Raw genomic sequence first — 26,958 nt, forward strand, 5'->3', positions numbered from 1 at the left:
CACGTTTTAAACGCCTAGCATGGGTTTTACACTCCAGGCACTGTATTATACTGATTTTTATTTATTAAGTGTCCTCATCCCAAACAGTGTACTAAAAGCTTAATATACACTATCTAATTTAAACCTCAGCATAGTGCCTCAAGGTAGCTGATAATATCACCACTTTAAGAGAGAACACAGACTTAGCATGGGTCGGTACGAATCAGCGACAGAAATCTGCCGCATGCAAACTCCCTAAATTTAGAAAAATATAAATTACAAAATATTGATTGAAAATTATTCAATGTCAGGACAGTCACCGCAAACCAAAAAAAAAAGTCAGGATGATACTAAGGGACCTTGTTCTCAGAAGAACAATCAAAAGTACCATGTGTGTTAAAGTGAGAAATCATAAGAAACCCTGTGTGAATAAGCTAAACAACGGGGGGAAATTCTGTCATCTCCTACACTTGCTGTCAAGGGGAATGGATTTATTTCTGCAAGTGCAGGCTGTAACGTGAGGAGGAGGAAAGATTTCCTCAACCCATCCATATAATGCATTAGGATATCAAACCCGACAGCTGGTGCGATGGCTCAACAAAGTTAGAGCTTGGAGACCCTGCTGCACCACAAAGACCACAGTGAGAACCACAAGGTCAAAAGACAGGTGGAAAAGGACAACAGTGGCTTGCTGAAATGTCTTCATTGTGACAGCCTGATCACCTTCCTTGCCTCTTATGCCAAAATAGAAACCCCTCCCCACCTCAAATTTACGTGAATACTTACAGCAAAATGTTCCCTCCCTGCAGAATGCTTCATTTATACAGCTGGCTGGGGGAGGGACACGTGTTTGTTTGACTATGTGCTCTCAGTCTATTTTTAATTTGGGGTATTTATATGCATATTAGAAAAGCTGACATGGATTTTAGAGGGCCTAGCAATGATTCCATTAAAAACAGATTATACATAAAATCATATATATTTAAGTGGGAAGGAACATAAAAGATCCTCTGCTTTTACTTTTCTCATTTTACAAATTCGAAAAATGAGGACCGAAGAAGTAAAATGACATGCCCAAGGTCACACACACACACAAAACTACACTGTGCCTACTCCCACCTACACATACCCCAGTCCCACCCCATTCCATGCTCTTCCCATTACACCCAAACTGACAACGAAGGCATGAGAGTAAACCATGAAAAAGAGTAGTAAACATCTGAAACCAAGTAAATGAATGAACCCAACTGGTACATTTCATGCTTACAAAGTGAAATCAACTCTGATTTGTTATGTAGATAATACTGGTCAGACAGAACTTCATACTATGTTTTCAGAATTATTCTCTAGTCTATTTATACCAACACATTACTAGGGATACTAAGATTTTTTTTCTTTTCCCCAAGTTGTGCCATCTACAACAAATAACTTTCTGTAATACTGGATCAATAACTGGCAAAGTAAGGGCAAATATTTAATGAAGGATTTTTCTTCTGGTTCACAGAAGTGGAACAGGTGTCAAATTCAATAACAGCATCCAATAAGAGAATGAGAGGAAAAAATTGCAAACACAAGCTGATCCTCATTAAACTTAGTATGCATATATGTATCTGTGCAGTTGTGTGTGAGAGAGAGAAACTCACCTTCAGTTTGTCAATTTACATATGCGGCATGTCTGGTTGTGGGAAAAAGATTAGATATACTTACCCTGGACGGGCTTGGATGTCCTCCGCTCCCCCAGGACCCTGAGCTACTTCTGTCTTCTACATCTAGGGACAAGAGAAAAGTTCTTTAGGCTTTCTTGCAATAATTCTTTCTTTTTGTACATGCACTTTTAAATTAATGTTTCAAATTAATCTCCTGTTGCCTTTAATTAAGAATCAGGCACGGGGCTACCACGATGATAGTGGCTTCTGACCCATCTACTTAAATTAACTCATTTAAATTCACAGCAGAAATGAACTGGACCCTCAGGAACCAGAGGTATGAACATCAAAATTACTTCCATCCTTCAGTGTTTCCTAGCCTCAACTTTTATAGACATGAAACTGCACTTAAAGTTTTAGAAGATCTTTTGGAAAAAATAAGTTCAAAAATACACAAATACAACCTTAATGGGTATTTCAAAAAGCCAGTTAAGGCAAATATTCATACTAACATTAGCAGCCTCTGTGCCATCATGCTCTTGGATACCTGTTTGTTCTCTAGTCAAGGTTTATTACACCAGACAACAGACATGGAACAAAATACATACAAGGCAGAAAAGGATTCAGTGGTCTGTTACCACCAGTACACTACAAGGTGACTAGAATTTGATTTTTTTAAATGTTTTAAGTAAAAACAACACCGTCTCCATATTTTAATTATTTTAATAGACTTACCACTTGACTACAATCCTTAATCTGGGTACTGAGATGTAAAAATTAATGTTGTTAAAGCCATTTTTTATCTTGCCAAGTGATAGTGAAGAGACCTCGATGAACTACCAGAAAGTTGAATTTTTCTGAACTCTGTACCAGCAGAGTTCTAATGCTGACCAGATTACTACATGCTCGGTCAGTGCTTCTAGCGGCGAATACTCAGGATGATGAGTGGAACAGCTAAGTTATCATATTAATTGCTTAAAACATAAAAGTGTTTTAAAGATCAGTCACTCTATATATAGCAATGGCTTTGATATTGATGATGAAAGGTCTTTATAAGTATACAAAGTTTCACTGTTCTATTATTTGGATCATGGTTGATAACAGACAGCCATCAGAAGCTTCCTCTGACACAACTGGAGGAGGAGGTCTGAGACTCTGGTTCAGGAGACATAATCCCATTTACTGTGTTTCCTAACATTTCAGTGATACTGTTTATTTTCCTAATGCACTACTGTTATTCCTTTATTACTGCTACTTCATTACCAGCAAAAGAAATCATAGTATAATTAAAACTGATTTATTCTGGGGTACAGTGGAGTACACAGTGTTTTAGAGTATCTTAAGAGATGGCACAGAACAACAAAAACCAACTTACTATTAGCACTAAACTTGAATCCTTGGGGTGCCCGGGGGGCTTAGTCAATTAAGCATCTGATGCTTGATTTCGGCTCAGGTCATGATCTCACAGTTCGTGAGTTCGAGACCCACATCAGGCTCTGCGCTGACAGTGCAGAGCCTGCTTGGGATTCTCTCTCTGTCCATCCCCCACTGCACACTCGAGAAATAAATAAATAAATAAACTTGAATTCTTTCTCTTTTTTTTTTTAAACAAATATTTCTGTTCCCTTTGTTGGTGCTTCAGAAGATAAGGCACCGGCAAACACACGCACCCCGTGGACAGCTAAATTCCTTGACCGTGAGCTTTAAGGAATATCAAGAAAGCTCTGGGAAATGCATCCATTCTGGAGAGAAGGTGCAACACTTTCCCCAAACCTGCTATTTTAACAACTCCACTCCCAGCCTAGGGGGTAGACTGAACTGAAATACTTGGAGAAGTGACTTAAAACCCTCTGGATCTGGGAGTTTTTGCAAGCCTCTATGGCTCCCTTCATCCTTAACCAAAATCAAATACGTTCAACAACAAAAGGTATAAACGACAAAAATCTCTCGACCAGTGCACTTTCAGAAGTCCCACGTGTCTTCACTTCCTTTTCACCTGAAACAGCCAGACCAGATTCATTTGAGAGATTTTGTCCTCTTGTATTTGGCCAAAACATAATGAAGGCAGAGTTGAATCCCTACATTCTGTAAGATTTCATATCGTTTGGACCTATTTTGTCTTTGTAATTCTCAAGGAAAAATTTAAACACAAAAAGCTGGCAAAGACAAGAAGGAAAGGGGAACGATTCCCCACGAGGGCGATTTTGGCCCCCAGAAGGCATTTGGCAGTGTCTGGAGACATTTTTGGTTGTCACAACTTGGGGCGGGGAAAGGGGTGGAGGGGCAGTGCTACTGTCATCAGTGGGTAGAGACCAGGCATGCTGCTAAACGCCCTATAAATGTTAGAATAGAATTCCCACAACAAAAAATGCTCCGTCCCCAAGTCTCAACTGCGTCTAGAATGAGAAGACAGACCTGTGCTGAGGGAAAATTACATTAAAGAGCAAAAAGGAAGAATCGAGTTGGGAGAAAAGATGTACTAGAATTTAACTTATAGTTTAGCACAAACTCGTCCTAAATACACAGTGGCTTATGCCTTTTAACCTAAACTTGAGCTGGAGCGTTTCAGGAGACCTTCACAAACATCTTCCGTCCACAGAACAAAGGGAAAATGATGGTCAACCAGGCAGCCTGCTAATTAGCGGGCAGATAAAACACATCAAAACTTGAGTATTCCCAACTGGGCAATTTCAAAAGCGAGCAATCCACTAATTAAAAATGCTGGAAGTCTAGCTTTTTCAAAACAGGTTAAATACTGGCTGGGTTCCTTCGCAAATAGATTCCCAACCAATCAGATCTGACTGCTCTTTTCCCATCCCTTCTCGTTTCTGTCTTTCTCATTTCCTGACCTCACACTGCTCCACCTTCCTTTCTGCTTCCTCCCTTTCACTGATCTCTTTTAAACAGGCTTTTCTCCACCCCTTGGCCTCCTGCTAGATCTAAAAGATAAGGACCAATCGCTAGCTCTCCCAAACCTAATAGAACAATTATATGATCTCTGATAACTTTTTTCTTTGAAAAAAAAAAGAAAGAAAAAAAATACCCGTATGACTGGTGCTCATTTATCCAGAGCAAGAAGCCACAGAAGCAAGAGCACTGATATCTGTGACTCATAATGAATGTAAACGTGTTGCTTTTAAGTCATTCGTTTCCATCGTCCCTCCCACTGAGCCTCATCAGGCCTGCCAGTTAGTGAGCATTTCCTCAACAGCTACCCCAGTACAACTCCGAGGGCATCTAAGGACAGCCTACCTCTGAATCACCTGGTATATTAATTGCAAAATCAGCATCTCGGGGCCCACTGCTGACCTACTGAGTCTGGATCTCCCGAGAACACGGTGTTTTTAACAAGGTCCCCAAGTCATGTTCATGTGCACCGCAGCTTGAGAACCACCAGCCTGCCTTATCGGGAACACAAGAGCAGAGGCACCACCACCCCTTGCCTCTCTCACTCCGTCCGTATCTTACAATTCCTGCCGAGGGTACCAGATTCAACAGCGTTCAACACACAGGCCCATCACATCTGTATCCAGACGCATTTGCATTTTGCCCTGACTCACTTTTTAGAAAACCTGCACGTGTCCTACCATGGGCCATTCCTTAATGCCTGCAGGTATACATAGGCACTGCACGCACTTCTGTGCCTCCACGTTTTTGTACCTGCTATTTATTCCCTCTACTTGAACTGTTCCATCTCTCAAAATACAATAGCAGCTAACATTTAGTGATCTTAAATATACGTCTGACACTGTGCTAAGCACGTCAATGCACTATCAGAACCACCATTTCATACATGAAAACACTGAGGCTTCGACGGAATAGGAAGGTCTCCCAAGCACGCAGCACACACAGGTGCTGTCAACGCCAAAGCCAGGGTGTACTCTTTTCCGCCACTGTAAATGCCTCCCTGAAAGAACGCCATTTCTTTCCATGACCATCCTGAATGTTACTTCTCAAATGTCTGCCTAGGCAGAGTGAAAACATTTGGGAGTTTATGCCTATTCTTGGGTCCACAAAAGATTACAGAATTATATACAACACAAATATGTAAGAGTAAATATTTGAAGAAATCAAGAGACTGGAAAATAAAAATAGGGGAATGATAAATCCAGAAATATGATAAGCTTAGCAAAATGTACGCTGTGATGGACTGGATATTTGTTAGAAACGGGTCAAAATTCTACACGAAAAACAAAAGGGGAACAAGATTCACAATGAGTATGGGATAAAAGCACACAAACAGTTCAGGAAATTTATTAAAGCAACGTAGTAACAAGTGAAAAACTGCCTGGGATGGAGGCTGTCTGAACATTTAGTTCCCGCCTCTCCCTTGTCCGACCATCACTCTCCATCCAAGATGGGAATAAAGAATAGAAACACAATAACCTGGGCAGCGGAAGGGAAAGCAAAGCAGCAAGTGGATGGCAGAAATTATTCTTCCAAAAGACTAACACGGGTTCCACTGTTCCAGACATCTCTAATTTATTTTACCCTAAATAAGGTCACATTTGGTAATTTCTACGGGATTGACAGTGGTTTAGGAGGCAACCTGACAATCCACAAAATTTCATTCTGTTAGAGTAGTTCTGCATAAACCCCTCAGACACTTCAGCATCAAAACACAAAAGCAAAGATTGGGCAGAACTAGGGCCAGAGACTCCATTTTGAAAAAAGACACACAGATAATTTTTAATTTCTATGATTCCCCATCCATATTCATTAAACTCATGATCTGAATCCTCAAATCTCTACTTTGTTTATGTGCAAGATCGAAACTATCAGATAGACTGGGAAAATCTCAGAAAACACAGCTCTGGGAGTTGGAAGAGATACTCAGATTTTACCAACCACTCTGCATTAGCCAGCTCACTGGTCTGACCCAGTCACTGGCCTCTCTGAACTCACTTTTGTCAACTATAAGTGGGTTTGAGTTCCATTCTTGGAAATAGAGAAGGCTAGTATATTTGGACAACTCTCCCACAAGAAACTAAAAATGATGGGTAAATTTTTAAAAATCTTCTTTAAAATGCTAATAAACTGACAAGATAATAAGGAATTATCAAGTCAAAATCAGAGTGAAAGCTAGAACCCAGGAAGGAAAAGAAGACATTTTTACCCTAAGGACATCTGCTAATCTAGAAAATTGAATAGCCTCTTAGGTCAAGGAAAACAAACAAAAACCCAGGACCCATCCAAAGTAGGTATCTAACAGGAGATAACAGGGATAATAGGATTTCCAATCTCTAGGAGTTATTGTTAAAGTAAATAACTTAATTAATATTTGTTAAACACTTAGGGGAATACTTAGCCCATAGCAAATTCTCAGTAACCAACACCTACCCATGAGAGCATAACTTAATAGTATGCTCCAAAATCTAAGATAATCAAACCACATAAATCGGTAAAATTATGATTTATTCAAAGAAATAACTCTTAGTTCTGCTAAACTAAGTTATTTCTTATAACTCTTAGTTCTGCTAAACAGGTCAGAGACTTTCAAACATTCTCCTGGATTTTAGAAACAGCCAAGATGTTGAGAGTAAACAAATCCCACCTTCTTCGTAAACCTCTACAGCAAAATCACAGTAAGTTCAGTACATGTTAGATTTGTTTAGTGACTTAATTTACCTTCAGAGTATCCCCTTCATATCTCACGACTGCAACATACGTTTGTGTTCTGTATAAATGATATGCTGTCAAAAGTTATGTATGCTGACCTGAGACCCAACCTAAGAACACAGACTAAATGGTATATAGGTTTAACCTTGACTTGAAATAAACAACTGTTAGTTACCTAACTCTGTTGATTTGGGATAATTAGAGTTGTGTATTGGTCCTTTCCACACTTAGAGCCCAGATCATGCCAAGTGCCCAAGGCCCTAGAGTTTCATGAAGTCAGAAAACAACTAAAGTGGTTTTTCTGAGTTGCTTTAAAAGTCTACGAGTTACTACTCTTGGAGAAATACATTGATTCCCTGATGAAAGCTTCTGTATGTTCAGAATGCATTGGGAGTTTGTTCTTGAGGGAAACAAAATCACTCCGAAACATGTTGAGGTCTATACTGTCTCAAATCCTTCGCTCTACAACAACAGACACCATTAAATATCCTCCACACCATCATGGAGACTCACAGACTGGGTACATCTGTGGCTCCTACTAATTTCCTAGTCCAGGAAGAACCCTTGGCTGAGCCCTCCACACAAACTGAGATGGCATATGCTCTCCATCAGTGCCAGATGAATTTAGAGTTCAAAATATTTCATCAGCAAAGAGCGTGTTAAGGATGTGCACATTTTCATTAGTACCCAGTATAAGAGCTCTAAGTAGAGTAATGTGAAGTAAAATTTGAGTATCAGTACAGATGAAGGAAGAGCTGAAAAGCTTCAAATATTGATGGACGATGTCCATAGAACCATGATCGCTTCTTTCTTTTTCCATAAGAAATAAGATAAGCTTCATAATGAGTGATCTGAGCACTAACAAGAAACTTCCCGCACTTTCCAAAGCTGACCAAGCAAAAGATGAGGGTTGTGGTGATGCATCCCACAAAACTTTGAAGACACTTCTGATATGAGGAACAGAGACCTGGGCTTTCCATTTTCAGATCACTGCTGTCAATGCTGGCTTTCTGAGTGCTAATGGATTTCCTTACCAAATAAATCCGAAAACTCAAAAAGCCAAGTACAACATGACTTGTATCTCTACATAAATATCTATTTGCGTGTGTGTATATATATGCACAAAGAAAGGTAAAAAATGAAAACACTAGGAGGAAAGTATAGTAGCAAAAGTTGTTCAGAAAAGAATTATTCCAATATTTTAGCTTTATTAACCTCCAACTTTAACTTCAATCATTAATATGTCCTTTAGAACACTCCTTAAACAATCATTTTCCTGAAGTTAAAACCAAACTATTGTCCAAAAATGAAAACTAAATAATCTCAGATATTTAAAATATGGAGTTAATTGCATTTTGCAGTGCTATAAACTGAGAAACACATTTTCATATAACATGAAAGATCATATGAAAGCAACAAAATAAAATACATAACTATTGCATTTTAAATGTGTTGGTGTTTCTGAAATTCCTAAACCATCTTGAGAACTCAAGCTGAGTAAACGTTTCAGTTATGAAATTGAGGGGGGGGGGGGGGGAGTAACCTGAAGTCTTTAAATCAATCCATACAATTTGGAAGTATCAAAGATCATCTAATTTGGATAATATTCCAATTTGAATAATCTACATGAAACATGGAGAGATGGGTATTTTTTAGCAACCTTCTATTCCAAATGTTTGAAACTAGACCTGTCAGAGTCTTCCTCTTAAAGAGAAGTTAATCCTTCCAAGATCTCATCATTCTAACAAGAACCCAGAAAGCAGAGAGCCACAAATATCTTGAGGCAGCCGTGCAATATGAATTATATTTGCCTCCTTTGACTTTTTGGAATCTAACCTATCTAAAAGCCCTTAACAAAGATCAATTCTACTGAGACAATGTTCTTAACTTATTTCAAATCAGGTGAGAATAACAATTAGAAATGACTGAAGATAAAACCAACATACCATCCAACTCCAATATTACAGAGGTCAGCCTCAAAGCATCTAAATTAAAAGTGAATATATTTGGGGAAGTTTTTAACGAGGTGCTTGGTACATCTAAAGATGTATTTACAAATACACAGCACAAAGTGTGAGAAATAAAAGCCAGATACTTTAGAAAACATGACACAACAACAAAAAAGTTAAAATATGTTTCATTTCCTATAGAACAGGCTGTATAACTCGTATGTACATGTAATTATACATGTATTGTTCAATTCACACATGTGATCTTTATGTTGCAAAGTCCATAATACCATAATGACTTAAGACATACACATTGATTTTTTTAAATGCCTACTTGATAAATAATTTATTTCAGGGCAGGGGGAAAAAGAGCCAGTATAAAACATGTAACAGTTTTATCATTTCTTCTCTTTTTCCCCCCATACCTCTTTTCTCCCTAGGGTGCCATTCCTGTGGCTCTGGGAAAGGGCTGCTAGCTTAATTGAAATATTTGGAGGCTGGACTGGCTCTGCATTGCCACAATGGTTCACGTCTCCCAAATGGCCTCTGTTCCCTGTGCTTCTTTCTTCTTCTATTTCCTTTCGTACTTCAACCAAGTCCACTTCTCCCGTTTCTTCTAGTCTCATTTCATCCCACCCCCTATTTACAGATGCTCAACAGATACTGGTGAAGCCACATAGTTTTAAGTATTCAAAAATCTTCCCTAAAATCCTGTTTCCTAGCACAGTCCCTCTTGCTTCCAATAATCACTCCTATAAAATGATTTTCATTTTATTCTTTCAACATCCCAACCTTATACCTGTGTTTAACACTGCAGCCTCTGACCCGGCTGGCAATGACAAGCAATCAATCTTACATGTTATCTTCAGGGGTCATGCCTTAGTTTTAGGCCAATTTTCTTTGTATTTAGGCTCAAATGTGCAAACCACACTATATTACTCTGCAAAACATCAATGAGAAGGCTTAATTAAGTAACACTGACAGATAAATCCATTTCTTTCGCAGTAATCAAATCAAAGCAGGTTGACATAACACAGGAACTTAATACAGTTATTCCCTTGTAATTGGAAAAAGGCCCTTTACTTCTCATTAAAGCAATCTTCTGGGTATTGGCATAATAAGAAGGCTCAGAGCTTTAATACTGCCCTATAAAAGTCTCAAGATACAGACCCCTTAAGCAAACAAGCCAGATTATCTAATTCCTTGATCACAGCAGAACATGTCGTTCCTACTGTTTTAAACTACTAATTCTTTATCTCTGTTGCAATTAAAAAGAGGTAAATCAGTATCAAACACATACAACAGAAATCTGTAAAAATGCATAAACTGTTTACAGTTTTAGGTAATCTATCTCCACATGTATTTGAAGGGAAGCAGTCCATTAAAAATGAATTTGAAATACTTTGCAAATGTGAAATTGTAATAGCTTGGATCAGGGGGAAAATCTCTTTATTTTACTTAATGGGCTCAACAGGATGCATTTTGCCTAAATTTACAGGCTGATACTCAAGCATACAGTACAACTTTAATAATCAGAATTATGAGAGGACAGAATGTGAAGAAGGACATTTAATTTCTGTGACATTTAAAGAACAGTCAGTTACCTGGTCAACTGAAGACTGCATGCCCAGGCTGAATCCCACAAAGAACAGGACATTACACCATGTTCCTACCCCCAAACCAAACTTCAAACTCCAGGAACTTCAAACAAACAAACACACAAACAAATGAAAAACAAGAAACAGAGATATCCCGGCCCCACCTGGAAACTACTCAAGAAAAGATCAAGGGTCGAAGTCAAGACAAAACATATTTTTAAATTTCTCCTATGCTTCTCTTCTTTTTAATTTTAAAATGGTTTTCATTACAAGGCAGTTAAAACGCTGACATTTGCTGGGTCTGAACCATCTGCAAGTAGGTTACATGAGCCAGGTCTGTTTATCACTTTAGTACTTCTGTGTGCACTTCCTAAGAACAAAAGCAGAAGAGTTATCGAAATGGGGGAAATGACCATTGATATAATACTTTCATCTAACCCATACTCCACATTCTAATTTGTCACTCTTTCCCCCTTTTGTGGTGGCCATGGTGCCGCCACTATCCAAGACAACCTGCAAACCACTCCATGACTGACAACGGATCTCAAGTACAATAACACGTTTAATCAAGAACAGAAAAACAAACAATGAACAAAATCCAGGAGGAGTCATCGCACTTATGCTTCACCTCTCTTTCATCTATTTTAATCTGAAATGGTTCCTCAGTCTTTTCTTTTTGTGACACTGACATTTTTGAAGAGTATAGGCCAGTCATTTTAGAGAATGTGTCTCAATGTGGGTCTATCTGATGCTTCCTCATGATTCTATTCAGGTGAATATAACAGCACAAAAGTGGCCTTGGGTCTCTCCTAGGACATCACCTACAGAACCATACGATGGCAGGGTCGTCTGCCCCCTTCATCTGCCATATTCATCACCTGGTCAAGGTATTGTGGGAATTCATCATTGTACAATTACAACTTTTCCTTGTGCAGATAATCACCAATCTATGGGAAGATACTTCAAGACCATTACAACTAATTTTCAGTTACGTGTTTATTGGGGAAAAAAATTAAAATACAAAAGCATATAAAGTAAAAAGTGAAAATTCCCTCAGTACCCACTTTCCCCATCCTTGTGCCGGTGATAACCCCTAACAGTTTCCTAGGCAGCCTTACCGATCTTCTGGTCTGTGGTCAACTGGGTTTTCTTTAAACCACAGAAATGTAGGGCAATAAATGTAAAACTTTACTAAAATTTCTGTTCTATCGGAATGGGTAAGAAATACTCCTCGGTTGTTTATTTAGGTTCTCGTGACATCTCAGTGGATATAATTATTAGTGGCAGCCTTGTGACCTAGGTGGGGTTTGGGAGGACAGAGACTAGAGGAAATGAAGACAGACCACTAGCTTTGAGGGAATTCAGCCAAAAGACAAGACTGAGCAACCTACTTGTGAATCAGTGCAATGCATCAAGCCGAGTTAATCCATCCTGAAGCGGATGATGCCCTGACTGGCTACTCGTTCACTGCCTCTTTCCACAATGTTACACAAACTACTGCTCAAGCAGATCTTCCAGAGGAGGAGCACTTCCCAATTAAAGTCAAATACAGTGACATCAGGACACGTATGACAGACAGAGAAAAAATCAAGTGGGGTTTTCATAGGCTGGTAAAAAAAAAAAAAAAAGTGGGAAACAGATCTAAAAGTTTTTAAAAGTGGGAAGTAAACTGGCACATTAAAAAGCACATATTCTCACATTTAGAATCAGGTATACAAATGAACAAAAACTGAAGAGAAAAGCTTGAGGACAGAAAAGACTGTAAGCGGAACTTGGCCATCTGATAGAACATATGCGTCTCATACAATATTGAGTGAGTTACCTTACTGTTATCGATAGAAGGTGATAATAGTCCCTCTAACCTTGGGGTGAAGCCCATGTCATTTTATTAACTGAACAGTGCTGGTGGATTTCAACTCCGACTTGTAAATGCTTAGAAAATTTTCCTCACAATTCCATTTCAGCCAGATGCCTGGCAGACACGGGCAAAGGTTTTTCTTATGGTGCTTATAATTTGTGTGTGTGGGTGTGTGTGTGTAAAATCAGCATACACACACAAATATACTACACATACTTTAATCTACTAATAGCTTCTTGATAGAATGATCGTGTTTAAAATGGTTCCCAGATGTTGCAACTTGTTCAACTGACATCACCTTGTTTTTGATCAGACTAGTCAGAAAAGTCTGCCGGTGACTTAAGGGTTTTGCTTTTATCTCACAGTAATGGAACCACACTTTTGTTTTCCGCTTTCTGCTTTCCAAAATGTGTTTTATATTCATCTCGTTTTAAATGATTTATCTCGAATCATAGAAAGTATGAAGCTGGATTCAAAGAAGCTGCATACTTAAGTATGAGCACACTAACACTACTTTCAAAACCATAAAAAAAAAAAAAAAATCAAACGATTGGCAGGTATCCTATATAAAAGAGGCCATTCCGTTCCCCTGTTTAAATCTAACAGGCAACAGAATACTTGCTAAAGTTTATTAGAATACTTGCTGAAATAGGAAAGTTGGATAGTAGTACAATGATGGAGTTTTCGTATCTAGCAACATGCATTTTTAAATCATGTCAGCAATGAAAACAAAATTGCCAGTGTCCCCCCTGAGCTGCCCTGCAATCCTACACAAGACCATTTCACCAACACAACACAAATTTGGCACGGGTTTGAAAAAGACCAGGGCTGTGACAGCAGGTCTGGAATGACAAAAATGGACTGTAGCTTTCCCCAAATACGCTGTAGTCTTACTTTCACTTTCAAGTGCTTTAAGGCACTCTCATAACCGAGGCAGTCAAAATTCATCTGCGTGAATTTCCTCGTCCAGCTTTTGGGGGCAGAAATTGAAATGCATTAGAAAGCATCAACTGGTATTTTCTTAAGCCTAATGGCATCAAATTCACCGGAATAACCGTTGTTTTCTTCTAGTAGGTCTGCAACTTGGATGTGGCCTGCCTCCTGCCCATCTGATAGCCAGGCAGCACTGGTCAGAGAGAGATGGGCTGCTCAGATGTACTGGTCTTACAAATTCACTAAGTGGAATGGTAAAAAGCTGTAACTCTTCCTCAGGAATGGAAGAAATGTCGTTCGTTTGAAAGGAGATAGAAGCAAAGACCTGAAGAATGACAATAACCAGGCATCTTGAAAGAAAACAAGGAGCAGGGAAGGGGTCCAGGGAAGCCAGAGCTGTCTGTCAGCAGAAAATAATGATTTATCTGATGAGATTAGCAGAAAGTTTGATTAGAAAAGATGCCTTCTTAACATAGCAAAGATTGCGATACTACTTTAAGATTTTGGTGTAGGAAAAAACAGTGCCTGCCAAACGCGGTCTGTAACAGCACAGGCTAGCCATGAGTGATACAGTGGGAAAATAGCCACTAAGCCAGATTTTATTTGATTTGTACTGATGATTTTTATTAGAATACATGGATCATTGCTTCAACCTTTCCATGTAAAACCAAATCAAATTCAAAAACTCACACATCAGTCACCTAACCTTATGTCATTCCTTCTGCTTTACTAAAGTTGAGCCACATTTCAGCTGATCTGTCCTCGATAAATCGTTCAGCTACTCAAAACTGCTGGGCCAAATTCTGGGAGGCAAGCGGTACACAAAAGAAACCGCTACATCTGCAGTTACAAACAAGAACGCCAAAGAAAGAAATACCGCAAGCCTCATGGACACACACTGAAATCAAAGCAATATATGGACAATGCAAAACAAGACAAAATGAATTCTCCTCATTGCATCAACTGTGTTGTAATGTATCATTAAAAGGCACACCCACCCCTCAGCTTTCTTTATCCCCCCACCACTTTTAACTAAAGGCAGTGTGCGAGACCCTGCAAAGCAGTGGCTCTGAGAAAGTTCACCATTAGATAGAGTTAACGAGATCTAATCAGCTTTAGACATGAGAAATAATAATAATGATCAGTTCTACAATCAAAACACATTACAATCCTTAAGGTAAAAAAATTAATATTACATATTCAGTTTATGGCAAGCCTCCACGTGATTTATACAAATGGCTTCATTGAAAGGAATGAAATTTAATGACAAGAAGCATGGCAACGGATCTTCCGAGAAAAAGTGCCTATATCCTACTTCCCACCCCTCTTTTACTTTTTTTCCTTTCTTCCTCAGCAATATTGCAGGTTTCAACTTAAACCTACGAGCGGTAGCTCTTATTTGGATATCCACTTCTGGCGAACTGATCAGCCCACCTTTGGGACTCCCTTCAGTGTCCTAAGGGAGTCCTGAAATGCACTGTTACCTTCTTTTCAGAGAAGGTAAACAGCTTTCTCAGGTAAAGGCCATCAGCAGGCCCCCAACCCAACGTCTACCGGAGGCTGCGCTACACGCTAGTGCCTCGGTGAAAATCCGATACCTCTGAAATCGACTGGTCACCAAACTTCCGGGACCCCGGGGTACAAGGCTGTGTTCCTCAGCCCACGTTGCTTCCTGCGCCCGATCACACAGGAAGTCGAGTTCTCCCATCCTCCTCTGCGGTCGGGTGGGACCATGTGACTAAGACCTGGCCAATAGAAGGTGAGCGGCAGTAATGCTTGCCTGCAGGCCTGGCCTCTAAAACCTCCTGTGATTCTCCAAGCGCTTTCTCTTTCCTCTTTGTTCTGCTGGATACAGAGAATCTAGTGAATCCCAGAGGCCCCGGGGGATGGCAGAACTAAGGAATGAAAGAACCCAGACCCAAGAACTGACCGCAGGCCACACAGCCTACCTCCACGGGTCTGTGACACCAGCGGGAAATAACCCTTTGCTGTGTTAAGCTACTAAAGTTTGGGGGTTGCTTGTTCCAGCAATTAGCATACCCTGACTAATGCACCCTCCAAAACAGACTTCCGAGAATTCTGGCGCTATGATTCCATCTTCCAAGCAAAGCAAACATACTCAGTTAGAGAGCTGGCACTAGTCAGAATTGTGAGGCAGGGGAAATTGGCCTTTGAACTATCCTTCTCTCCCTTTCAGACTTGTTTTCCCCTCTTAGCATTTCCTCCCTCTGAGCACCAAATGTTCTCAGGCTGCTCAGTCTTGTCTGCCTCAAGAAAATAAATCCAATACATTCATTAGCCATTCTTTTTTTTTCCAGCCACTATCTTTCAGCCATAAGTGTTGAGCTGCTTGATACTTGTGTGATTTGGGAGAAATTCTTTAACATCTCAGATTCTGGGTGTCCTCATCTGTAAAATGGGAATGATGGCATCCACCCTCTAGCATTGTTGAGATGATTAAAGATAATTTAGGGGAAATGTCACCATGGAATCTGGGGCACAGTGGGGTCTCAAAAAGGGGATGAGGAGATATCTCCTGTTTTTATTATTATTACTATTAATATCACAGTGTGATACTTGACACCAAAGGGATACAAAAAAGAAAAATCTAAAATAGGGCTTTCTCCCTGAAATATGAAAGCTAGGTTGGGAGAAAAATCACACATAAGTAAAAAGCAGTATTTGAGTACTGAAAGAATGGTGAATTTTATGGAATTTTAGAGAAAAGAGCTAGAATCACCACATGCAAAATACTGACAGTTTGGGGTGTGGAAAAGAGGAAGCGGGCGGTGGCATTCTGGTGAGTGGTGCCCGCACTATGTACTCATCTACCCAACCCCATGTTCAATACCGTCACACTGGGAACTCAGAATCAGCACTGGTGAGATCATTTACACCATGGAAATTGGCAAACATTACAAATCAGGGCTTTTTTTTGGGGGGGGGGAAGCAGATTATTAAACATTTCTCACCACACCAAAGAAAAAAATCATTCATTGTAAGGAATTTTTACTCAAACTGCCTCATGTAATTCCCACAGTCACTACCAAGGTACGCTGTATTATCCTCATTTCACAGATGAAGAATCAGGCCTCATGATGTCAAGGGATTGGCAAAGAATTCTGTTGCCTGTGTGTCCTTCACTAAAACCTATGCTGCTTACAAAAGTGAAGGGCATCTGGATTTCTTTTTCTCAGCATATCAAATATATATTCCCATGAACACAGAAAGCTAGTCCTTAAAAACATCAGAATTCAGGCAGGCCCCTCCTACCCTTTTTCCATTGTTTCCTCATTTTGCTCACCCACTCAGCTGACTTTCTTAACAATACAACGTACCTCATTTCTCACCATTCTTTCTTCACACACCCAAGTCAATCTTTTCTGTAGAGACACCCTTTCAAGCATTACCCATTGCACTGTTTTAAGAAATACACTTGTGCCTATGGGTTAGGAGAAGTTATGAATAATCTGTAAATCAATGCTCTCTCGTACACCTGTCCTCACCGAGATAGTCTACTCTATCCTGGGCTGAGCTGCGGACAGTGCAGTGAGTTAGGTAAGTCTGGGTTTAGGAGGAACCGAGACACCTCTTGGATTCAGAAGAGGTCCCTGACATTAGTTCAATAACGACTGCTATCAACAGCTACTGTCAGCCTTGGGTATGAGCCTGGGGTGGGAGAAAAGGCAGGAAACATCAACAGATTTAAGGTGCAGCCTGAGATCCCAGAAGACATCTGTACCAAGGGTGACTTTAAATGGCAATGGGTGCTTGTCATCTTGGTAATACATCATCACTCCTTTTCTGCCTGACCAGAGTTTGGCCATCCTACAAGACCCAGAGCCTTCCAAGGACAGAAAAACAAATGTGCAAAGGCAGCGAAGCACAAGAGAACATCCCCCATGCAGGGAATGGCAAGGCACACAATGAGCATGAAGAATAAAGGTATTAAAGTTGCAGTGGTCACCAACGAAGAAATGTCGAATCTGGGCAGGGCCAGAGGAAGACAAAGTACTACGAAGTTTATTGTTCAATCTAAAGGCCTTAGGCAGGCACCAGAGTATAAAAGCATCCACTTCATATTTACATCGTGGAAATGGTAGCCATGGGGACAATGGGTTGTTAAGGTGAGAACCTGGAGATAAAGAGACTAATTAGGAGGCAAGAAACTACTGTTATAGCAAAGATAACAGATAATTCAGGATAACACTGGGGAAAGAGAATAGACAGGGGTTGGCAGCTAACTTGGGAAGGTAAGGCAAGTAGTCAGGAATAATTCCTGGATTTTTATCTGATGGATATTTGTGCAGATTTAGGGTAGGTGGTAAAAAAGAGTGTATTTTAGACATTTGTGTTCTAAGTGTCCATTGGCCACCCAAGTATAAGATCCAGCAAAAGAACTGACTATGTGAGTTTGGAGCTCAGAACAGAGACATATAAATAAAGGTAATTTTAGGTGCAGTCTAATTAGAAGTCCCATTATAGGGGCGCCTGGGTGGCTCAGTCAGGTGAGCGTCCGACTCTTGGTTTCAGGTCAGGTCATGATCTCATAGTATTATGAATTCAAGCCCTGCATCAGGCTCTGTGCCACTTGCTGTGCACTTACTGTGCAAGTAGCACAGAGCCTGCTTGGGATTCTCTCTGTCTCTCTCTCTCTGATCCCTCCTCCCAACTTGTGCCATCTCTGTCTCTCTCAATATAAATAAATAAACTTTAAAAAATTTACATAAAAATAAATAAATAAAAGTAGATTTCTAGAGAGAATTTACTGGCCCAGGTAAGTGGAAAGTCCGGAGACAAGGCAGGTTTTAGGATTGACATATGCAATGGATCCACCATATCAACAAAACCAAAGTTCTCTCCCAGCCCTCCACTCTGCCACCTTTTTATAACCTTCATCCCAAAGCTGAAACCCATCACGGTCATACAATTTCTGGGTCTACTTACTTCTTTATTCCTCTACTTACTCGCAGAGAGTTCGGTTTACAAAAGAACAAAATTTGTCCTCAGTTTGCCTTCACTGGATCCATCACGCAACCAATCCCTAAAGCCACGAGATACCTGCATGGATTTACAAAGACCTGCATGACCCAAATTAAAAAACACAGCAAAGGAGTTAGGATTACCCTGATCATCAGCATAGTCCAATGACAGCTGTCCCTGACGATGTAGTAATCCCACGCAAAGTACAAGGACACCACACACTGAGGAGGAGATGGGGTATATGTTAGTGACAACCACAACTGGAGGAAGAGCCCCGACCGCCTTTGGTGAATTAGTATCTGGTGTGCAGTGTACAGGCAAAGAGGTCTTTGTAAAGGGACATGCAAATCCCATCACGCCATTCCTTTTTTTTAATACATCAACATCTTCCCCTTGATGTCAGGATAAGAGAAAAGTTCTTAATTATGGACATCAAGGCCATTTTGGCCATGTACCCAGAGACCCTCCTTTTCTCTTCCATTTCCCCCAATCTCCTAACAAAGTTCAAACACACCTGGTGGCCTGTTTCCCTCCCTCCCATATCAACTGTCAGCTGAATCATCCTAGAAGGAAGCTCTCCTTGCCTTCTAAATCAGGTGTCTTGTCCTTTCTTCTCTTTGATTAGGCTTGTCACAGATGGAATTCTACATGGTTATGATTCTCAAGTGATTCCTTTCTTCCCCACTGAACAATAAGCTACATGAAGGCAAGAAGTGTCTTGTTTGCTTTCTGGCCTATCCCGAGTACCCAGCATGTTGCAAGACAGGGAGAAAGCACATGGTATAATCTTAATTAATTGTATGGCCGGGCCTTGAGCGCTTCAGATGTGCGCACAGGAAAATAACAAAAACACTAACAGAATTTCTCAGGTTATGAAACATTCTGTACTGTTCCTATGACTTTGAGAAGGATGACCTCATACGATAGAAATTCAAAATTTCACTCTACTATTAACTAAAGCAATTCAACCACAGGTACACCACCAAGATCAGCTTAGCACACATTTTCTTTCACAAGTTAATTAATAGTTCATTTCACAAACACACAAGTATGGGGTAAGACTCAGGAGAAACATGCAGATCAGTACTCTTAACACCTTGAAACACTTTCCAGTCACACGACGAGACAGGAGTTAATGTACGAATCCCAGGCTCCATGGTTTCTATAGTAAAAATGCAGTGAAACAGTCAGACTTCATGTATGTTTTGTCCCCTGACAGAAATAATCTCTTATACGGTCATTGTAAAGGGAAATATTTGCCTCTTTATGCTCACTTTGATATGCACCCTAGTGATTTGATACATATTATATAATCATTGGCCTCAGGACAGAGGAGCAAACAACTGTTACCTCTACAGTAAAACAGCTTTCTGTGATCTGGTGATAGCAAGACAGAGAGCGGGTTGGCATTCCATGTCAGTTACTTAGACCACAGTTGCAGTGCAACATTTTCTGAAAACTTACTCACTGCAACTTCCCCATTGATGGAGAAGGGTACCATTAACATTTCAAGTCCTGCTTCGAGTAAAGTGATCAGAACTCCGCAGTCAGAACAATCAACAGCCCACCGCAGTTGACTGCTTTTGACTTTTCAGAGCACTTGCACACAGCCTGCATCGCCTCCCCCCGTAACTGTGGAGGTGTGAGCAATTCAGGGGTTGTTGGTGCAAGTCCTCCAGGCAAGGCATTGGCACAGCTGGGAGGAGAACTCGGCATCTCTCCTCCCGATCTCTTTCCAAGTTGACTGTCACCCCTTTTCTTGTGCCACAAAAGAAATGTGACACCGTCAGAAGCTGGAACCCCAAATTTGAATGAAAGATACTCTCTGTAGAAAGTTATCTGTCATCTCACAAATCAATCATTAAGAATCCAATTTCCTAATCATCAAGACTTCCTCTGGGTTAAATATGCCCCAGAGGAAAATTCTATTATTGAAATTAGTAGTGACTCTGAAAAGCATTTTCACGTACATTTTTCCCCACTTACTTATACGGAAACATAGAGATATCATTAAATCGAAAGTACATAGGAAGAGATGAACATATTACTTTGTAAGCCATACCGAAAATTCTCAAAGATAAGAAGACATACAAGTCAATTAACAATTAACCCGCCAATGAAGAAAAGTGTTACTGTAAATCATGGACAGCTTAGGCAAACTGTACACACACTGCAAGTTCCTAAAACCTCATCTTTCTCTTGACTGTGCATGACAGAAGGGGTCAGAAGTAAACTGAGAGGGAAGCAGTGGAGATCAGTCCCCTTGTGGATGGAAAATCTATTCTAAAAGTTCACTTACATAGCCTTAAGCACATGAGTGTCTCCTGTGTGCGGTGGTACAGAATATAACACAGATTTAGCTGGATTGTAAAAAGGCAAACAGCATTTCTTCTACTTTATTCTAACCATTAGTTTATCAAAAGATGCAATGACACCATTAGTTCTGTCTACCCAATATCCATTCCGAACATCTTCTTCCCTCTTAACAGAACTGTGGGGGGAGGGGGGTGCTGTTGTGTTTGTTTTCCCCTCCTCCAAGTGGATCAGGGGAAGGTGACCTCATCTCCAATTCCAGACGCAGGGCCTGAGTACTGGTGCCAAACACAGGGACCAGTTTAAAATGGACATTGAGACACAAAGGCCTATCTGCCACTGGGTCCCTGGGAAAGGTCTACCTGCTCCAAGGAAAGGCGCAAATTAGTAGGAGATGGATTTTTACTTTTTCTCTGGGCATATTCCTGTTTGGACATGATGCACAGAACTGCTGGCTGAATGTCCCAGGATGAGGCCAGCCACCAAGGAGGAAAACATCAGGGATTTCAGGATACATTACATAGAGCAATTCATTTCCTTATGTTTAAGCCAATTTGAGTCAGGGTTTGTTGTTGTTGCTGTAGCTGAAAATATCCCCAAATTTACAGCAGATCCCCACCCCCTGCTGCCCCAGAAGAAGGCTTATGAGCTTAATGCTCATTAAGATTCTTCAACAATAAATACCAAGTCTGGATAAATTTGGACTTCACCTACTGAAGGGCCATCATCTCCCGGCCACTCACATTTGTCTGAGCCCCACAGAGGCATCATTTTCGGAAGTATACAAGTTATCTGCCCTAGAATTCCCAGTTTAAGTCTCCTCTAGATTTGCACATGTATCTTCTTTCTCATCTGTCCTGTCCCCCACGGCCCACTCACAAACACCAGCCAGCACTTACCACAAGTAAAGGCAATGTCTGCAGAAAGTACTCAAGAGGACTTTGTCCTTGACTTACCAATATCGGTCCTACAAAAATGCTACACACATGGCCTTAGCAATGCCAAGGTGGGGGCTGAGGGATGGGAAAGGATTGACTCTTCAGGCCCTAGGCCCATGGATGGGCCTTAGGGAGATCCAGAAACTCCCTGAAATTGTTACAAAATTTTACTCATGCCTTTAGCTATACGCACTTTTCTGGAAAGAGAGTCTATAGTTTGCATTGGATTTCCAAAACAGTCTCTGACTCTAAGAAAGTGAAAAACCTCAGCTCTAGATGAACTAGCACCCAGCAAAATACGCTGTCTGGATATGTAACACACTCTAACCATTACTAACAGAGGGGAGGGCAGAGAACACATTCCCCATATTCTTATATTTCTTGTTTCAGAAAAACTATCTTTAAGTATTAATAATACTGAAGTTTTACAATATTTTAGATTAAATACATTTTTTTGGACCCTGCTAGACCCTCAAGAGTCATTCATGTGTCACTTCAATAGAAGGAAATATCAGTCTCATTACTAAAAATATAGAACACGCCCTTTTTTAAGTTTGGGCCTCTCCAAATGAAGTATGACTCCTGAATTCAAATTTAGTTAAGGAGACAAAATACGCACTGGAACAAATATCAAATATTAGCAAAAAGTTTTAAGTTAAGCTACAAATGGCAAATAAACATCAAGAGATCGCTTCTTGAAATACACTCAAAAAAAGAGATAGAACTCTCTAAGGCAAGTCTGATTTCAAATATTGGAGAGTATAAAGGGAATCACAAGGTGTGGCAAGAGAAAAGGTGAGACAAAGAAAGCCCAGGTAGAAAGGCAGAAAGTTTTTTTTTTTTTTTTCAACGTTTATTTATTTTTGGGACAGAGAGAGACAGAGCATGAACAGGGGAGGGGCAGAGAGAGAGGGAGACACAGAATCGGAAACAGGCTCCAGGCTCTGAGCCATCAGCCCAGAGCCCGACGCGGGGCTCGAACTCACGGACCGCGAGATCGTGACCTGGCTGAAGTCGGACGCTTAACCGACTGCGCCACCCAGGCGCCCCGAAAGGCAGAAAGTTTTAACTGGGGGTGCCTGTGTGGCTCCGTCTGTTAAGCATCAGACTCCAGCTCAAGTCATGATCTTGTTCAGAAGTTCAAGCCCTGCGTCGGACTCTGTGCTGACAGCGCAGACCTAGGGCCTGCTTTGGATCCTGTGTGTGTGTGTCTCTCTCTGCCCCTCCCTGCTTGCACTGCACTCTGTCTCTCTGTCTCTCTCTCTCTCAAATAAATAAACATTCCAAAAATTATAAAATAAGATACACTGAAGAACCAAGGCTGGTTTTATTTCAGCAAAGTGTAATATAGTAAGTGATAGATAAAAAAGAGATCTGGATCTTCTCCATCAGCAATGCTCACAAACATTTCACTCAAACTTATTCAATTCTACTACTGCAGCGTTTACCAATTTTTCTCTCCTTTCTTCTCCTACTACCACCTTTCATAATAAGGCCATGAAAACCAGTTTCCCTGACTTCAGATTTGCCTCACTCCAACCTATCATGAGCCTGTGACAACCATCACTTCTCCATACAAAAACCTTCAGTGGCTCCCTAATGCTTTGGGGCATAAAATTAAAATTCCTAGGGAGCGGGCGTGGCTCCGTCAGTGAAGTGTCCAACTCTAGATTTCAGCTCAGGCCATGATCTCACAGTTCGTGGGACTGGGCCCTGCATCAGGCTCTGTGCTGTTAGCACAGAGCCTGCCTGGCATTCTCTCTCTCCCTCTCTCTCTGTCCCTACCCCACTCGCACACTCATGCTCTCTCTCAACATAAATAAACTTTAAAAACATAAATAAACAAATAATGAAATTACAATTCCTAGCCTGGAATTTAAGATGCCTGGTGATCTTTATTTTACCTTTTTTTCTCTTGTTACCCTGAGCACATGGATGACTGAGAACAAAAGTTCTTAACACAGAAGTTGCATAGAATTTCATAGTTCAACATTAAGGCTTTAATTATGTAGGCTGCATATATAGTACATCTAATTTGTATACTACTTAATATTAAGTAAATTATCTTCTCACAGCAAATATGAACTTTAATTTGGTCCTTGATGGGACATGGCTTATATTTTTACATAACCATGCGTCATTACCATAGGATGAGGAATTAGAATACATGCGGCGAGGGCCTTCTTGGAGAGGCCCTCTCAGGATACCCTAGATCAAACAATGTGCCCAGTTCCTACACGCCCTGTAATTATGCTCTCTAACCCCTTACACTGCCCCATTTTGTCACAATATTTGTCACTATTCGGTATCTGTATTTACATACATGCCCATAATGATGCATGTACATAAATATATACACACACTTTTGCGTCTTTATACACGTGTAGATATGTATATATTTGGTAGTTGGTATCTTTGTTTATTGACTCCCACTGGGTGCAAACTTCAGGACAGGGCACTGACTGGGCACCTGTGGCCCAGACCCTAGACCACTGCCTCAGTGACAATTTGTTGAATGAATACGTAGATTTAATAAACATTACAACTTTGTCATAAAAAAAAATCATGGAAAAAAATCATGAAATTTGACAAAATAGCAACAAATAAAAGGAATTCTTTTTAATGTCAATGGAAATACATTATTACAAGGTACAATATAATAAAGAAGAAAGTATTTTCCCCCCAGTAAGGACTTTATACATTTTTAATATGTCATTATGTGTTTTATTTTTCTAACACATTGAGCGGGGTATTTATTTTCAAGAAACAGACAAGGATGGGATAACAACTTAATTTGAAATATAAAAAAATCCATGAGATGAAATTCACAGATCGTTATCCCTTTAAAATAAAAAAAACAGATTTGAAATACCATAATTTGACTACCTAATATACAGTTTTACTACTGGTTTATTCAAGGGATTGTATACACAACTTCCCATTTTCTTGAAAACAACAAAAAAAGTAGACCTGGCCAGAAGATATATACAATACCCTTCAAAAGCCCTTGTTAAAGCCACAAATAATTGCAAAACTTGTCCAAATCAAATGGATAATTTATTGTATGTATGATTTTGCAAAGTCTTTACAAATATCCATGGATGGCTTTGCAACCCATTTGAAAGGATTTACTATAAAACTGCACAGGCATAAACAAACAAAACTGCTCTCAATATTTACACTCATACCAAAAAAAAAATAAAAAACTATGCAGTTCTATATTCAGTAGTGGTTGTGAAAAATCCTAAGTTCCTGGATTTTCATTGGCTACGGCCTAATATACAAAACAAACAAAGTTTTCCATTTAAATGTAACACACACACATTCTCTCTTTTGGTATCAATATATCAAGCATTTTTCAAAAATTCAGTAACAAGAGAGAAGAGCAAAGAAGTGTATAAATTTTATTTTATTTTTTAAATGTTTATTTTTGACAGAGAGCAAGCAGGGGAGGGGTAGAGAGAGGGGGACAGAGGATCCAAATCAGGCTCCGCACTGACAGCAGCAAACCCGATGTGGGGCTCGAACTCACAAACCATGAGATCACAACCTGAGCCGAAACCAAGAGTTGGATGCTCAACCCGACTGAACCACCCAGGCGCCCCAAGTGTATAAAATTTAAAATATACCATGGCTTTCTGTGACATCAGAGTGTTCAGACCAAGAGGACTGAAACTGGTTTGTAAGTCTTTCTCACCAGTTTTTAGCCTCAAAAGAGCTTGAGAATTAGGCGATGGAGAAAAGAAAGGAGTAACGGCCAGAAAAAATGCACAACCGGACAACTGTGCGGGGATAAGAACTGAAATTTGCATGTCAACATGCCAGCACACTCCCACCCAACTTCAGCTGCAGCTCTGTCTCCAGAGAGCCTGCTGGGCCTGCTGGGCCTGCTGGGCGGGAGCAGGAACCCACTGATCCAGTGTCTCTAAGGCTCACAGTCCTGAATCTTCTAGGCGAGGACGGCAGGGATAAAGCAAAAGGCTGGTCAAATAGTTGTCACAAAGTAAGACAAAGCTAAAGTACCCGTGGCTCCCCCCAGCTTTGGTATGCCTTGGGAATCTTTTATTGTTACTGCGCTTTGTTTTTTTTCCTTTTCTTTTTAATTCAGAAATGTAGCTTCGGTGTAAATAAGAGAAGTCAAAGGGAGAAAAGACTCCTCTTTACAAAACAAGCTTTCCAAACACACCTGTCCCCTATTTTGAGAAGTCTGTGTATCTGTACAGATATTACATGCTGATTTCTAATCCTCTGATTTGCTCCACGATTTCCTGTAACTTAGAACCTCTGCGGTTGTTTTCCTGTAACTTAGAGTCTCTGTCGCTGTAGTTCGCAATATTTAGAAGTACGCATCCTAAGGCAGGCACATTAAAGATGTCGGTCTGACAGCACCATACTTAGCCCAGGAATTTGCAAGTCACAAAAACCACCCAGCATATTAGATGCAGGGGTACCCACTTTGAGAAATACTGGGGTGTCAGTTAGAGGCACAGTTCCCTTAATCCCAACTGATCTTCAGACCTACCCGTGTCAGTCACCTGGAACACCAGTTTAAAAAAAAAAAAAACACATATTCCTGGGTGCCTCCCAGAGGCACTAAATCCCAATTTTCTAGATGGGCCCAAGAAATCTGTACTTTCACCAAGTCTCTCTTGTGTGCACCCCCCAAAGCTTCCCCCCAACACATTCTGATGGCAGGCAGTGAGCCGCAATCCCTACTTTCAGTTCTTTGAGAGTCACCTTGCCTACAAGTGCCCGCACACTGCAAATTCAAAAGGAGACCATAATGTTTAGAACCTCAAGTACAAGAGGAATATCAGGACGGATGCCACATCACCCTCGAAGAAGACACATAAACCCACAGAGCATCAGGAACTCCGCAGAAGCTAGTGTCTTTAATGATTAATATACCAATATCAAAGCTCATGAGGAGGGGCGATAAAAAATAGTTTAAATACAAAAAAAAATCCAACCAAACACACAAAAGAACCTTTTGTGAGGGAAAATGATCTGCATTTTCCACAAGGCAATCTGCATCCTGAACACAAATAAATACACCACACAAGAAGACATAATTTTTAAACAGACCCAGAAATACTCAAGGTTTCTTTCAGATCTCCCCCACAGGATTCAGCAACACTCCGT

The 26,958-nt window shown here is 40.4% G+C and overlaps 1 protein-coding gene across 26 annotated transcripts in view; it reads right to left on the reverse strand.

Annotated features, from left to right (window-relative positions):
* The window catches only part of TCF4 (transcription factor 4), a 359,573-nt gene that overhangs the window by 234,877 nt on the left and 97,738 nt on the right, over positions 1-26,958 (reverse strand). For 25 of the 26 annotated variants that reach the window (XM_086683047.1, XM_086683058.1, XM_086683075.1 and 22 more), the window contains one exon: positions 1,687-1,748. In XM_086683047.1, coding sequence (XP_086539173.1) covers positions 1,687-1,748 — 62 coding nt within the window. Of the gene's footprint in view, positions 1-1,686; positions 1,749-15,180; positions 15,331-26,958 lie in introns of those variants that run through there. The other variant, XM_086683062.1, reaches the window with a different exon arrangement.

Source organism: Puma concolor, chromosome D3 (assembly GCF_028749965.1).
Source record: "Puma concolor isolate L17-30 chromosome D3, mPumCon1.1.hap2, whole genome shotgun sequence".
Classification (NCBI taxonomy): domain Eukaryota; kingdom Metazoa; phylum Chordata; class Mammalia; order Carnivora; family Felidae; genus Puma; species Puma concolor.